This window comes from Salvelinus fontinalis, chromosome 7 (assembly GCF_029448725.1).
Source record: "Salvelinus fontinalis isolate EN_2023a chromosome 7, ASM2944872v1, whole genome shotgun sequence".
Lineage (NCBI taxonomy): Eukaryota > Metazoa > Chordata > Actinopteri > Salmoniformes > Salmonidae > Salvelinus > Salvelinus fontinalis.
Genome location: NC_074671.1, coordinates 21851111 through 21866365, shown reverse-complemented (window position 1 = coordinate 21866365; position 15255 = coordinate 21851111). Strand labels below are relative to the sequence as shown.

Here is a 15255-nt window from a genome sequence, read left to right as displayed (position 1 = left end):
GGCCTGACACCTGGATGTGCCTGCCCCAATCCTACCTGGCCCCACTCTACCTGCTACTTGCCTGTTGCTACCTCCACTGATTTTACTGCTTGCGTGAGTTACTTGATGTGGAATAGAGTTCAATGTAGTCATGGCTCTATGTAGCCATGAGCCCCACCCTGCCTATTGTAAACCCTTTCTCCATACCATTCCCCCTGTTAAGCAAACGAAAGGGAGAGGCTGTGACTGTAATTGATGTAGTCAATTATTTTTCCAGTCAATTACTTTATTTGATAAGCACCCTTTATTGTGTATGTGAGTCCATTTTTGAAGGTTTAATAAAACCTTCATTCAGCGCATGAAATCCATATTTTCATTTATGAAATATTCAACAGACTGAACAGTCATGTACCAATGAGATTAATTAGTTGCATTGCAGTTGTGTGTGGTGTTGTTACCATTCTGTCACGGATACCTCCGGAACTTTCATCACACACACCTGTCCCCTATTCCCACTGATTAGTATTTGTATATATGTGCCCTTTGGCTTCGATTGGGCTGTTCATTATTGTTCCAATGTCCGTTGGTAGTGTGAGTACCTGTGCTATGTTGGGTTGGCTTTCGTGCCACGTATATTGTGCAGATGATTACGGGTCTCGTCCGGTGTGATAATCATTGTGCGATTGTGTATTTATTCGAGATACTCCTCACTCTTTTGTTTGCGTTTCTACCCTGTGTTTTGTATACGTGTTTGTTTGGTCTTCGTCCCCGTGCCTGTACATGGCACGCTGTAAATAAAAAAAACTATTACGCATTCCTGCGCCTGTCTCCCGACCCTTTGCACCAGCGCGACACATTCAGCCTCATCAAGCGATGGTATGGAATAACGGATAACTGACAAAGTACCTCAGCCTTAGGAAATCTTTGGGGAAAGAAGTTACACTTCCAGTTTGCACAAATCTTTATTTGATTTGGTGTGATACACATTGTATAAAAGCATACATTCAATCTAAGCATGTTTTAATTGAAAATGAAAGCATAGTCTTTCTTTATTCACCATTTCAATAAGGAAAGGGCAATACCTGAATTAATGACAAGCGGGCTCAGACAATATCCATAATGACTATAGAGAAAGTACTCACACTTCAAGACTCTATGAACAGATAGCTTTTCATAAAGTCATATGGTAAGTAATGAAATACAAGTTTTTGGGTGTGTGGGGAGTGGGTCAGTGACTTGAGGGGGAGAAAGAATTAGTGGAGGCAGCAGCAGGCTGGTAGAGGGGGGGCAAGGTGGAATTGGGCCAGGCACACCCAGTTGTCAGGCCATGATGTCTTCAGTCGCAGTCCAAGAGCCTCAGGTCCTCCGGAAGGAGAGACCGAGAAAGATAAAAGATGAGGGTTAGTAAGAGCATGGCTAAGACCATAGTACACCACGTACACTGGGTAATCTAACACACACACACACCTGTTTGACCTCGCTGTGAGACTGTGGGCCTACTTATGGGGGATAAAGTAAATTCAGGAAGAATTTCATGTCCTGCATTTGTGTTAACCATGGCAGCCAGCATTGTAAGTCAAGACATGTGCAGGAATATAATCAGCCTCTGTGTCTTTGTATCCCTTCCCTTAATAAATTTTTTATGTCAGCCAAGGCCATCTTTTCAAAGAAACGTCATTTATTTACATTTTTAGTTGAGTAAGGAGTTTATTGCTTCAGTCCTTGAATAGTTTTCACTTCTTGTTACCTGGTAAAAACCAACAACCATGGATAATCACAAGGAGAATAAGGTGAAGAAACAGTCCATGTCAGCCAGGCCCATCTTTTTAAAGAAACACAATTTACTTCAATGTCTAGTTTAGTAAAATAAGTAGTTTTGTTCGGGTCACAAGATAATCCAGACAATTTCAGTAAACAGCGCCACACTTAGGCAGAATCTTTGAAACATGGTACAGGAATGTGTAATGACTGTACAGTAGAGGAAACGATTTAACATATATTATTTTGTGAAATGTATGATGTAGAAAGGGAGCAGTAGTTTGACAGGATCAGAGAGGTTGGACGGGAGTAGGGAGTGGGTGGTATTTTGGGAGGAGGTGATGGGAGTAGTGAGGTTTGTAGGGAATTATTACATTTTATTAGAAATTCAGGGTTAGTTAAGTATAGATGGGTCGTGACTGGCTTCACACTTCAGTACAGTAGGTGGCGGTGTATGCACCTGTCAGTTGTTTGCAATTCGGCAATAAAACTTGAAGGAGAAGATGAAGAATTCCCACAGACGTTATAATACGCATGCCCTCCCCACCTGAGGATCTGTCTTCTCAGCCTGTTGAGGGGTGCACAATATTCTAGTAATTTAAATCTCACTGGATTGATTGTTTTTATTTTGCTCTTTCATATTCCTGCTTGTGCCAGTAGTTTTTTCCCATTAACGTTACGACCGAGGAAATGTTTGTAATAACCTCTCAAACACACCCGGTAATGTCGGAAATAGGCTCAATGGAATACATTGTCTTTCCAGTGCATCTAATAATGCTAAACGCTTAGTCAGGGATTTAATGCTTAGTCTCGACACTTATGGTGGCTTATGGTAGAGAAATTAAGGTTCAATTATCTGGCAACATCTCTGGAGGACATTCCTGCAGTCAGCATGCCAATTGCACACTCCCTCAACTTGAGACATCTGTGGCAGTGTGTTGTGTGACAAAACTGCACATGTTAGAGTGGCCTTTTATTGTCCCTAGCATATGGTGCACCTGTGTAATGATCAGGCTGTTTATTCAGCTTATTGATATGCCACACCTGTAAGGTGGATGGATTATCTTGGCAAAGGAGAAATGCTCACTAACAGGGATGTAAACAAATTTGTACACAAAATGTGAGATAAATAAGTTGTTTGTGTGTATGGAACATTTCTGGGATTTTTTATTTCAGCTAATGAAACATGGGACCAACACTTTACATGTTGCGTTTCTATTTTTGTTCAGTGTGTGTGTGTGTATATATATATATATATATATACATACTGTGTATTTGCCCCTAATGCAATTATCCAGTCTTAAAAATCCCCAGTGGGATTTTAACAGATTTTTTTTATTGTCAAATTAATAAATTATATAACATTCCAACCTGGTTTAGCATTATCTAGTCCAAATATGGCACTATTTGTATCCGTTTCGATCCGTTTCAATGGGGGGATTTTATTTTGAAGGAGAACACAGGTAAGAGCACTTATTTCGCGGTGACGTGCATTTTGCCCTGCTGCGCGCTTCCTTAACAACTCAACTGTACTCGTGTTCACGTTTATTGGCTCAGAGTGACTCGTTTCCCATATAGGAGATTTTACACTGACCTGGCTCCTTGGAACGGTTTCCAACAACACAATTCACACGAAATGTCTAAATTGGAGCAGGTCCTTGATCTTGAACCACCGTATGATCTCAAATTTAAAGGTAAGATAAGAATACTGTCGGTAGCTAGCTAACGTTACCACCTGTACTGCTAACGTTACAGGCTGTAGTAGACGCTTTCGGGAGTGGTAGCTATCGTTACCACTACAGCTCCCTGGACCGGGGATGTGTAGCTACAACAACCCCACTGACACCGCTCGTATACCGCCGCCATTTTGAGATTGGAGCGAGGATATATGGGCCTGTACCGAGTTACAGAGATATCACTTTTAACAGTACTGTACTTTCTAATATTCTAACCAATCCACTGGTTTTGGAAGGCGTATACTCTCTAGATCGGTATGCTAGCTAAGTAACACATTCTGATTCGACCAGACATTCACTTGTTAATTTATTTGCTAGGGTCAGTGGCAAGGCTGTAATTGCGGTTGTGAATGGGAGCAAGCTGATTGACTGACAGCTCATATGCTAGTTATTCCACACATTGCATACCACATTTTGCTATGCCCAGATAGTGCATGCATTGTTATAGCTACATATTTATCTGAGCCCAGATACACTCTGTTTTCAATGGGTAATTTTACTAAACAGTAAACAAACTTCCATAATGTGTAGCAACTAGTCTGTTGGTTGTCAATTTTGTGCCTGTGTGCCATTTTCACGTGAATCCATTGACCCTCAACACCATCTCCTCTCCCATGCAGGACCCTTCACAGAAGTGGTGACCACAAACCTCAAGCTCAAAAATCCCTCTGACAGAAAAGTATGCTTCAAAGTGAAGACGACTGCACCCCGCCGGTACTGTGTACGGCCCAACAGCGGCGTGATTGAGTCAGGAGCCACTGTCACTGTCTCTGGTAAGGCTTTGTATTTGCAGACCTTTGTCAGTGTGCTGCCAAACATGTGAGAGTATCACTCAAGCAACCCCGTTTTGTCAACAACACTAAACAAGAGCAAATTATATCCTGTCACTATTTCCACTATAATTCATTGTGTTGCTTTGTAAATGCAGAAGAATCAAGCATGTACATGTCAAATGCATCTACCAGTAGGCATAGTTGTTGACCCAATTTTGACCCCATATCTTCTGTCTCTACAGTAATGCTCCAGCCCTTTGAATATGACCCCAATGAAAAAAGTAAACACAAATTCATGGTACAGACAATCTTTGCACCATCCACTGCTACAGACATGGACGCAGTGGTACGTTTTCCTGTCTACATTACTACCAAATACACTTTGTGCTTTATTCTAGTGGCTATGTCATCAATGGAAAACCTGCTTTTGTTGATCCACAGATTTCAGTACTGTATTTAAATTGCTTTTTGTGATTTCTCCAGCAGAGGGCAGCAAATAGCATATTACACAGCCCCTGAGTGTTGCATGTTTATTGTTATTCCATCAGCGGTCCCTGTAATCAATTAATCCTTCTATGTTTACCTTATCTTGTACTTGTTGAATCGCCACAGTGGAAAGATGCGAAGCTAGATGATCTGATGGACTCCAAGCTGAGATGTGTGTTTGAACTGCCCTCTGAAAACGATAAAATGGTAAGTAGTGTGTACAGTAGTAGAAAATAGAACTTCTATCAGCGGCCTTCCAGGGTTCTGGTGTTATACGTCCAATGTTGTACTTTTGTCACGGCCACAGTTCAGTGTTGTCTGTCAATGCATCTTTTTCACATTCTCTCATAGAGTCTACATGGCTTTCGCTCTCTCCTTACTGCTATTTGTTCCTTTCTCTGCCTTTTATGTAGGTACAGATTGTTGCCAATATGCGATCTTGTGGATTTTTGTGTGGATAAACTGTAATAACAAGCATTTCTACCTCACAGCTCTCTATGGTCACATCTGAAACACTCACATCATGTAACAATTAGAACTTGTTCCTAGTGGTGACAGGTCAGTTTTGTTGGTTCAACACAGTCATTTATAGCAGTGTGTAATTGGAGTGTATAATGTTTTACCCTACAACCAAAGCAGCAATTGAGAACCACTGAATGCCCCAAAGTTAAAGACATGACCTCTATATATCTATGATCATGCATGCTGCGTGTGCTCCCCCTCGTGCGATAGCCTAGTGGTAGTGCCAGGGAGACCCGTGGTAGCATCATAGCATTCACCACTCCTGGGCAGACCCCCAAGCTCAGCGCCAGGCACCTGAGGGACAGGGCAGCCCCCACCCCCGGAGAATACCGCACTCCCCTGTGCAGCTGGCACCACCTGGCAGCCCACTACGACTCCAGCGATCTCCCAGAATTCATGTCAGCACCCAGCTCAGTGAGAGGCAGGCAGTGGAAGGTTTGTGGCAGAGCAGGAAGTGGCTGTTCAGGGGTAGATTGGGAAGTGTAGTTTACTCACCGTAGGTGGTCACCTCTCTTCTAGTGTAAATTCTGATTGTAGTAGAATAGTTGTCTGATCAGTGCTAAGTATGCTGTACAGGTATGGTTATAGCTGTGTAACAATGTATTGTTGGATAATGGTTATAGCTGTCATTTTGCCGTTAGGCCCCTAATGACAAGGTATCACCTCTTCATACTAATTTCAAACAAATTAAAATAGTTTTTAAAAATGTATTTCCATCGATGTAACGGTTTCATGACATTTTGTCTACTCAAAAGCGTGTTGAGTTTATTTGGTTGGCATGTACAGCAATGTCGGGAGGGAAACTAGGTTCCTGGTCACTTTTGTATTTTTTCACTTTGGCTGCTTCCAGAATGATGTCGATGCAACCAAAGCTGCACCCGTCCTCAACTCCAAAGCAGATGGCACGTCGGCGCCAAGGCCCAGCAGCGCGTCCATGGATGACTCTGAGATGAAGAAACTGATGGCTGAGTGCAAGAGGCTGCAGTACGATGTGGGCAAACTCTCAGACGAGAACAGACAACTCAAGGTATGGTCTTAGGTTGTGTGATGTCTAGGGTTGGGGTGATAGTATTATATATTGGTGATAAAAGGTAATATATCCTCATGGCATGGAGACTAATGTTCTTGTAAGATGATATTGGCCTGGGGCTTTGGCTGTGGTAAAGAAGGATGTGTTTATCTTCCTCTCAGGACGAGGGCCTGAGGATGAGGAAGTCCCACCGGTCAGACGACATGGTCACCGGCTCGGGCGCCATGATGAGCAAACAGCACTCTTCCAGCTCCCTCCCCTCGCTAATGGTCGTCATAGCAGCTATCTTCATCGGATTCTTCCTAGGGAAGTTCGTCTTGTAGGGGTGGGGAGGGGGTGGGCGAGAGAGAAGGAAAGCGGGCCGGCATAGCCTCTCATTTGTCTCCCAAGACCCTCAAGGTTAAAGTGTGTGTTATCGTTGACCTGCCATTATCAGTGATAGTGTCAGCTCACTGCGTATGTACATATGTTCTGTGTACCCGAATAATAAACTGGCCTCGCCTTTTACAATCTCACACGGTTAATACACATGTGTGGGAAAACAGAGAGGAATGAGCTTTCTCTGGGTTTTTTTTGGGGGGGGGGGGGGGGGTGTTCTGTTCAGACGTTCTGTTCTTTTTCTGGGGTGAGGCATCAGGGGAGGGAGGTTTTCTTAACTCAAATTTTACACTTGTTAGAGCATCGATAACAGGCGATTCGGGGTATTGGGTTCAAGACTTTGGTTGAACAATTCTAATGAGTTCTCTTTCACTCTGTGGTTTTAATAAGAGTTGGAATGTTCAGTGTCTTGTATGTTATTTTAATCATTTTAATAAAATGGGATGGGGGGGAAACCTTCCAAGCAAAAGACTGCTACATGTTGCTGGATGGCCTCTTACATTGAAATGTTCACTGAATTCTTAAATCCTTAATTTTTCTTGAGGAATGTGAAACAATACAGTATGCTGGGAATATAGGTTTCTCCTTCCATGGACATTTCCTGTTTCCTACTGACACACACAGAATTATTATTACATTTCTTTCTAGATTATTTTTTTTCTTTACACAAATGATATATCCCTCGTGAGGCAAATGTTGACTGAAAAGATCTCTCTGTTCTTGCAGTCCTGTCCCATGGTATTTAACATTGAAATAAAATGTTTAACACTATTTTTGTGGCTGTTTGTCATCTTTTGTCTTTGAGGAAGAGTGAGGCTCGATTCCATTTGTGTTTGGTGTCCTCCATTCCTTTTTAACTCAAATTGCATACGCCATGTGACTAACATACAAATGTCATTGGAGTGAGCTGCATGATACATAGGCTGAGGTTCAACCCCATGGGGCTTGTAAAGGCAATGTTCACGGTAAGTGCTGCATATGTCGGCTCGACATTCCTTAACACGCCACTTCGATACAGCGCCAACTTTTTTCCTAGCAGGTTAGGAGTATTAAGTTAAGTTTCAAATCCACAAGCTTGTATATTGACAACCATCATGGCTACCTACACAGAGAAAGGAAGAAACCAGTAATAGGGCAACGAGAGAGAGAAAGCCGAAAAGTCACTTGTATCGAAGTGGCGCGTTATTAGGATGTCACATGTCGGCTCAATCGAAATTACTTTTAAATGGCATTGTCGACAAAGCGTGATTGGATTGAATCACGGCCATAGACAACTTGTATTGGGTCGTGTTCTTTAGTGCACACCGTACGAAAAGAAGCATGTTTAGTACAGTAGATCATCGTTTCACCTGTCATAGTGTTTCATGCCTACTGAACACGACACTGAATTATAGAACGTAGCAACGCAACATTAATTACATACACTGTATTAAGAGTCTAAAAGTCCATCGCACAGTCAGTGCTGCGCCACAACATTCAGCCACTGCTAACCCTAGCTGAGATGCAGAACGGGTATAGCTGCAATAAGCAGTACTTTGACCACATCCAGCACGCCACCTCTTTCTCCCTGTTTGCAGCAGCTACTCCCCAGCCTATGGAGCTGGTCGGCTTCCCTCCCCCATGGGGCGGCCCCTGTACACTGCACTAGGGGAGCCTGGTAGGAGGTGGCTGTCTTATGGGGCTGGTTAGGGCTGGAGCCATCCGTGGGTCTCTGTCCGTTGAAGAGAAGGAGGTGGTCCGCCGAGTCTCGATCCATGCGGAAGAGTTCGTACTCGGTGTGCGGAAGCCGGATGCCCAGGGCGGCACACCCATGGGTGGGGGTGACGTCCTGCTCCAATCCCTGGCGCCATGAGCCCTCGGCCCCGCACTCATTGCCCCGGAAGATATTGAGCAGGGAGGTGGTGGCCTGGTCCATGGGGGTCACCCTCATGTGGTCCACTGTGAAGACCAAGAGGGGATAAGAGAGGTTGTTATGCACACTTTAATAATGGCATGATAAGCTGTGATCATTCATGTATTTTTTCTTTTGACTAACACCTACCTGTGAAGACAAACTCTGTCCCTCCCAGGACCCTGGTGGAGAGGACTGCGTGGCTGTAGTGACCCCGTGCGTACAGGCTGAATGTGGGGTGTCTGCACACTGGGTCAGAATAATGCCAGTAGTGGCCCTCCCAAGTGCGGTTGTGGTTGTGGAAAACAAAATGGCGGGTGAGGAAGAGGACCCCAGGGCGGACCTCACACCGCTGGCTTACCCATTGGCCCTGTAGTTTGACGGATAGGTTTTCTTCGCAGGGCAGGATGGGAGGATGATGCTGGTCCGCCCTGGCGATGACTCTGCAGATAAGGCAGGTACGCTCATGGTTCTGCAATGGAGAATGTTTTTGAATGTTACATATTGTGAATCAAGAAGGAGAAATACACACACCTGCAAAAGACCTGTGGATGTTGAACCGCATCCCATTTCAATGTGTTACATCCATTGGTGAAATCCAAGGTGAAATAGATATGTCAAAGCAGTTTAATGAGTTACAGCATGGTGATAAATAACGTCACTCATGGAAACTGAAATGTCAACAGACAACCAATCATGATGATGAAAAACACAAACAAGGCCATTCAAACTGGAGTCTGTTGTCTGACTCTGACCTGCCCAGCCAACCCAATAAAGGAGAAGAGTGCTGGCTTGGCAGACTGTTTTCTCATGTGTTACTTGGGAGTATTCCTGGCCCCACTACACATCCTAAATTGATGGCAGCGATGAAAACAATCACCATGGCAAAGAAACAAAAGCTTCTCCCTGGGCTGGAAACTGCACTTGGTGATGGGGTTACTACTCCTCTCTCTCTTCTCTGGACGGGGCTCGTTGGACTTATTAAAAGCAGTGGGTGCCTTCTGTGCCTTGCTCTCAAGTCCTTCATCATCAAACAGAATCAGCCACAGGTGTGTGAGTTTCAAAATGACAATAGCTGGGAATATGGAGATACAGTTGAATAGACAAATAAAATAAGATATTTTCACATCCAAAGCCTCTGTTTTGGATTATTCCAAACCTTTCAACAGTCTGGTTTAGACAGTTCGGGTCTCAATGTTTTTCTCAAGTACACATTGGACTCAACTAGAACATCAAAGATGACCCATCATACACAATGACTCCCTTTATGGTTTTCGATCCCTGTTTACACTCATTGGGCTGTGCATGCAATCTAGTAAAAAGCCCATCAAGCCCCTCTTATGTGGGGAGCCCATTTTAGAGTGTACTCTTAGTGGTTGAGCATCAGATTAACGTCATAGCTGAGCGTACTGTATTCATGCAATGCTGGCTGTAGCTCTACCACCTCCGCTACCATAGAATGAATGAATCACTTTCAACATAACTCGCCTCAGCTTTGAACTTTTAACTAGAGCTCATTTACATTGCCCTGACACATTATAGGCTGGGAGTTGTTTGTGTTGGTTAAAAAAAGACATGCTGGTAGATATATGGGTAAATGCTGCGGGGAGACATAAAAGGGATGGATCCTTTTGTATGACGGAGGAGAGGGAGGAAAGGAGGGAGCTTCTGAACTGAAGGCCTAGTTCCATCTCTCTGGTCAGGCTCCAGTTTTATCCCTCTGCCCTCGATACAGCCTCAGGCGCACACACACTACCACAGAGTAAGGGCAGGAATTCAGAGCACAGCATACTGCGCCACTATTTGCTATTCTCTTTGAAGAGCGGCTGTGGAAAACCAACCAACAGATGATCACTATCGTCCGTGGGTCCGCTCTGCCGCTGGGTTTGCACAATTCATATTCTCTCCCATTTCGCCCAAAATCAAACACAGAAAGTTGTCGTGTACAAGAAGCTACAGACAATACTGTGATTGTTGAAAGAAAATACAAGTACACAGCACTGGAATATGATGTATCACTTACTGTACATGTGTGGCATCAATGTTGCAACAGTTTGTCATCTTCAACATCCACAATACTTTTCAGTTAGTAGGGATTTGATACTTGAAAAGGAAACTACAGTATCTGCCAAAAGGGATTCTATCTCAGTGGGTCTCAGTATGTAAGTGATGACCCTGAACATAAAAATACAGTACAACAGATAGAGAATAATATACATTATATATCTCTATGACTCTGACCTTGGTGTTCTGCAGGGGTGGCTGGTAGCTGGAGGGTTTGTGGTGGGTCCTCTGGGCTTGCTCAGTGTGGACATCCCCCAGGAAAAGCTCTTCAGTGTGGTCATCAGGGACCCGGATGCCATGACGGCGGCGCTGCTCCACACGCACCAGCTGCAGCTCATTCATAGTGAAACCCAGCCTGCGGGCACAATCCCTCCCCCGCTCCTCCTCCTCGCCCCACAGGTCATAGCTGATATGGGGCTCCCAGGGCTCCCACGACTCCCCTCCAACCAGGGATGGAGCTCCGCAGCTGGGCTTGAGCCATTGGCTGAGGTTCCTGGCTACCTCAGGGCTGTGGAACACAACCTGGACGCTGTGGAGCTGGTAGTCGGCCTCGGTGCCTCCGCGGACCACCCAGGAGGCCTGGCGCAGGTGCAGCTGGCCCCGGGCGAGAATGGTGTAGGTGGGAGAGAAGCAGCGGTTGTCCTTGTAGTGGAACTGGAGGACCTGGAAGGTGTGGTTGTGGTGGAAGAGATAGGATCTGGTGATGAACTCTGGCCCAGGCCTGACCTCACAGCTGACAGGGGGAAAATAGCAAAACATGAATGATATTAGCTTAGTCAAATTATTCACTTTTCCAGTATTATGCAGTGAGTCAGGTGGGTAACTAGAGTCAAAACTCAACCTTAATTTTACCAGCCATTTCAACATCTAATCTTTTACCCTAAGAGGTCTAAAGCTGAACCTGGTGTTGTGCCAAGTAGGTTTACATACAGAATAGTATTGCAGTGAACTTAACCCAACACCTAGCAACCTCCTCAAGAAGTGTAGATCTCATGTGTCTAGAGCTGCAAGGTCCCGGGTTCAAGCTCCAGTCAGGTCTACCCTCTGACTTCGCTACAATATATTGACTATACATTCTTAAAATGATGTACATATTTAATAAAGATTAATAACAAACCCTTTAATGGCGCACATTACACAGTAGATTACCTGGTGGATACCCAGTGGCCTGCAATGTTGGGTGGCATATACACTGAGATCTGTCCTCCACCATGGAGGTGCTTGAGCATGTAGTGACACTGGGACTCAACGATAGCGGCATGTCGATCATGCTGCTGCCCATGTTTCCTCCGCAAGGACATGACACTGGCTCTTATGTCAGAGTGAAGCAGAGAGCCCTCCAAACCACCTGTAGGAACAGTGGATAAACTGGGATGTCATTAAAACACTTTTAAACAGTTAGAAAACTTTAAATTATGCAATTTTTAGTAGTCTATTATACATTTATGAAAACTATATTATACAAAATAACATGACACTGCATGCTTTGCAAAACATCTATTGCTAAATTATAGAAAATAAAACAAGAATCCATATTTAAAATCGCATTTTCAAATCATATACGTTTACATTATAGGCTATATCGCCCAATATAGAATATAATTCAAATATTTAGGATACATATTAGCTTGCAAATACTTCCACCTTAATGTTAAAAACTCACCATTGAAAAGAAAAGCAGTAGAGATAATCAATTTGATCAGTAACATTGTTAGTCTTGACTGAGACGACGCTTAAAAAAATATTTGAATTAGGGAAGAATCACTCCAATTTCCATTATAAAGTATTGTTCATCGTCAATGAATTTTATTCCTTCCCATTTGAGTCGTTCATCACCAACCGTTCATTCCAGAATAATCAAATAGATCGTTGAAAATTCCGTTGTCAATCATTCTAAGAAACGTGGCTTGCTGCCCCGATACGAAATCAAACGAGTTCCTTTCAACAATATAGGCTATCAATTCAGCAGTTCTTCAATGTTGCTCTTAGAGAAATGTTATTCATTTTGTTATGTTTCCTCTATCCGATTTTTGTATTTTAAATGGACAGGCGCACTCCTCTCTGTCCTCTGTGTCATAGTTGGAGAACACACACATGAGTAATATTTTCGTAGGAGGGCACTATCATGCTTTGACTCAGTGCCCCCCATCAAACCGATGAGTCAAATCCTAAAGTGAACGTGAGCAAAGTAAACTCCGGCAAGCAAAAAATGACCAGTGATATGCTTGGGCAGTTTAAAAACAACTGTAGTATTAGAACACCTAGGTCTGCACTCACATCACTGTGCCACTGACAATTTGAGCAAAAGTTACAATATATTTTATAAGGAGCTTTTTAATTTTTCACTTGCTGCTTTGGTATCACATTTCAGACCAGTGGTATAAATGATTATTGATATAAAATACTACACATTCAAATAAATACATGTTCAAGACATTGCCACACCATACATGAATGCACTGTACAGTAATACAGCAGACACATAATTCTACGTTCTACATTTTACATCAGGCTATTGCAATACAAATGCAATAACCAATGCACTCACTATTTTTATTGAAATCTCCTGGGTTATGAATTATTTGGTGGAATATAAATATGCCTTGCAGTTGAGTAGTGAGAAGGATATTTGTCAGTGTGTGGTCAAAAATACCTCTCACTCCAATCTGTCCTCATCTGTATTTCCTCAGTGACCTGATGGATTTTTCAGCCACATAAATCATTTATCAGTTTGGTTGAGTAAAAACATACAAGAAGCCTACAGTATGAAATCCTGCTCCTGAAGTAAACAGTAAAGTTGATTATCCACCCAAGCTTTTTATCCTAACATTGTGAAGTCCAATAGCAAGATTCTGCAAATGGATTCCTCTCTCTTTCTTTGTTTCTGTCATTTGCCCTCTCCTCCATTATATTGTTATTGCAGTTAGAGAATCAACGCATGCACTGAGATAATATATATTTTGATTCATTGTGTCCGCACACATTTATAATGTATCGATGTAAATAATACATAGCGGGTTCTAAATAATTCTATTTACAATATCACTACCAATCATTATGGCCAACCTGGTCTCAAAGTATTTCGTATTATTCTGTACGCAAATCAGAGACACACCATTTAGTATGATTTGTTACGTTTCGTATGGTATGTCTTAATTTGTGGATGCCCATCACACATTTTGTATGATATGTTACAAATTCTAACTAGCTGGCTAACGTTAGCTAGGCTTGGTGTTAGGGGTTAGGGTTAAGGTTAAGTTTAGGAGTTAGGTTAAAGGGTTACGGTTAGGGTTAGCTAAAAGGGTTAAGGTTAGGGTTATGGGAAGGGTTAGCTAAAAGCATTAGGGTTAGCTAACATGTTAAGTACTTGCAATGTAGCTAAAATGCTAAAGTATTCCATGATGAGATTTGAACTCGCATCCTTTGGGTTGCTAGATGATCGCCTTATACACCCACCCATCCATGCTGACCAAACACTCTCTCATTTTGCCTTAAGTAACCATCTGTCTTATATAACCATACCAAATGTAACAGATCATACCAATTTGAGTGTCCCCGGATTTACATTGTCTATGAGACCAGGGTTTAAAATTTGATATTCATGTTCTAAAAGGTGCTGCCTGGTCAATCCGACGTCAGCATTGGCCATACAGCATTTACTGTAATGCAGCCTTCACAGACGTCAGAACAAACATACCTTCTGCGCTTTGCGGCGCATCACAGAGCTGTTGTGAAGGAAGTTGTCAAGGAAGTGAGTCTGTGTTTATACAGGACCTACCCCTCTCACCTACCTTCAACCAATCATGTCAATGCAGAGCTATATGGAGCACTCCGCATTGTTTAAAATTTAAGAGGAGCACTGCAATGTGGTATGGAGACCATTTTGGCCTCTGAGTGCCTCCTGAGGCTCCGCAATTGCGTCACACCATCCATATGGCGCCTCCGGCCACATTTTCGGATCAAGCATAAATTGGATTTAAGTGGCAGAAGGTCTCACCTTAGTGTGCGTATGTGTAGTGGGAAGAGACTGCTCCTTGTGCTCACTGGGCGCCTGCCAGCCTGCTAGCACAGCCTAGCACTGGCTCGCCCAAACCCTTAAGGGAACCTAAGCATATTTAACAAGACCAAAATATACTTACTATGGGCATTTGTGTTGCTAAATGAAAACATGCTTGCGTTGGACGCCACTTTGATGCTCAAAGGGGTAAAATGCAACACGAGAAAGTAGAAAAATAAAATTTCATGTCCATGACTGGGAATGTCTTGAATGAGCACTGAGTATTGGCATTGATGAAGGCATTGAAAGGTTCTGATATCAAAACTCAGTTTGTGGTGTAATTGAGGCGTTAAAAATGTTTCCTCAATGGACAAAGAGCTATTAAGATTAGTCAACCAGCTATAAAGCCCCAGTGTTTAAACACACACCAATCACTGACTGACATCCAGCCACATCTTCTCCATCCCCAATCCCTTCCTTCCACATATTGATACATCTTTACCAATACAGTGATGTAGTGGTGACTGGAGAAGTGTGTATACTCTAATTTTGTCCAATTCTTTTTTAGAGTAGCTACCCTTTAATTCAAGTGTGCAGGCACCTAGTACTGTTGTTTGATTAGCGTTGTTTATGTAGCACAT

General features: G+C 43.1%; 2 protein-coding genes across 2 annotated transcripts; one reads left to right on the top strand and one right to left on the bottom strand.

Moving 5' to 3' along the window:
* The first annotated feature begins 3224 nt into the window (after positions 1–3224).
* LOC129859209 (vesicle-associated membrane protein-associated protein A-like) lies at positions 3225–7433 on the top strand. Its single transcript, XM_055928691.1, has 6 exons — positions 3225–3431; positions 4094–4246; positions 4489–4592; positions 4859–4939; positions 6105–6281; positions 6446–7433. Exons 1-6 carry the CDS (start codon positions 3374–3376, stop codon positions 6605–6607), a joined length of 735 nt encoding a protein of 244 aa, XP_055784666.1. The 5' UTR covers positions 3225–3373; the 3' UTR covers positions 6608–7433.
* LOC129859208 (protein APCDD1-like) lies at positions 7063–12823 on the bottom strand. Its single transcript, XM_055928690.1, has 5 exons — positions 12281–12823; positions 11767–11965; positions 10795–11350; positions 8704–9025; positions 7063–8600 (listed from the first exon to the last, which is right to left on the bottom strand). Exons 1-5 carry the CDS (start codon positions 12324–12326, stop codon positions 8155–8157), a joined length of 1569 nt encoding a protein of 522 aa, XP_055784665.1. The 5' UTR covers positions 12327–12823; the 3' UTR covers positions 7063–8154.
* Positions 12824–15255: the final 2432 nt, after the last annotated feature.

Bases quoted from the DNA above. Each gene is read 5' to 3' on its own strand.
- LOC129859209 (XM_055928691.1), top strand. From the start codon at position 3,374: ATGTCTAAATTGGAGCAGGTCCTTGATCTTGAACCACCGTATGATCTC. The intron at 3,432-4,093 runs GTAAGATAAGAA...TCTCCCATGCAG, and splicing joins GTATGATCTCAAATTTAAAG to GACCCTTCACAGAAGTGGTG. The intron at 4,593-4,858 runs GTACGTTTTCCT...GAATCGCCACAG, and splicing joins CTACAGACATGGACGCAGTG to TGGAAAGATGCGAAGCTAGA.
- LOC129859208 (XM_055928690.1), bottom strand. From the start codon at position 12,326: ATGTTACTGATCAAATTGATTATCTCTACTGCTTTTCTTTTCAATG. The intron at 11,966-12,280 runs GTGAGTTTTTAA...CTGTTCCTACAG, and splicing joins TACTGCTTTTCTTTTCAATG to GTGGTTTGGAGGGCTCTCTG. The intron at 8,601-8,703 runs GTAGGTGTTAGT...TGGTCTTCACAG, and splicing joins GACAGAGTTTGTCTTCACAG to TGGACCACATGAGGGTGACC.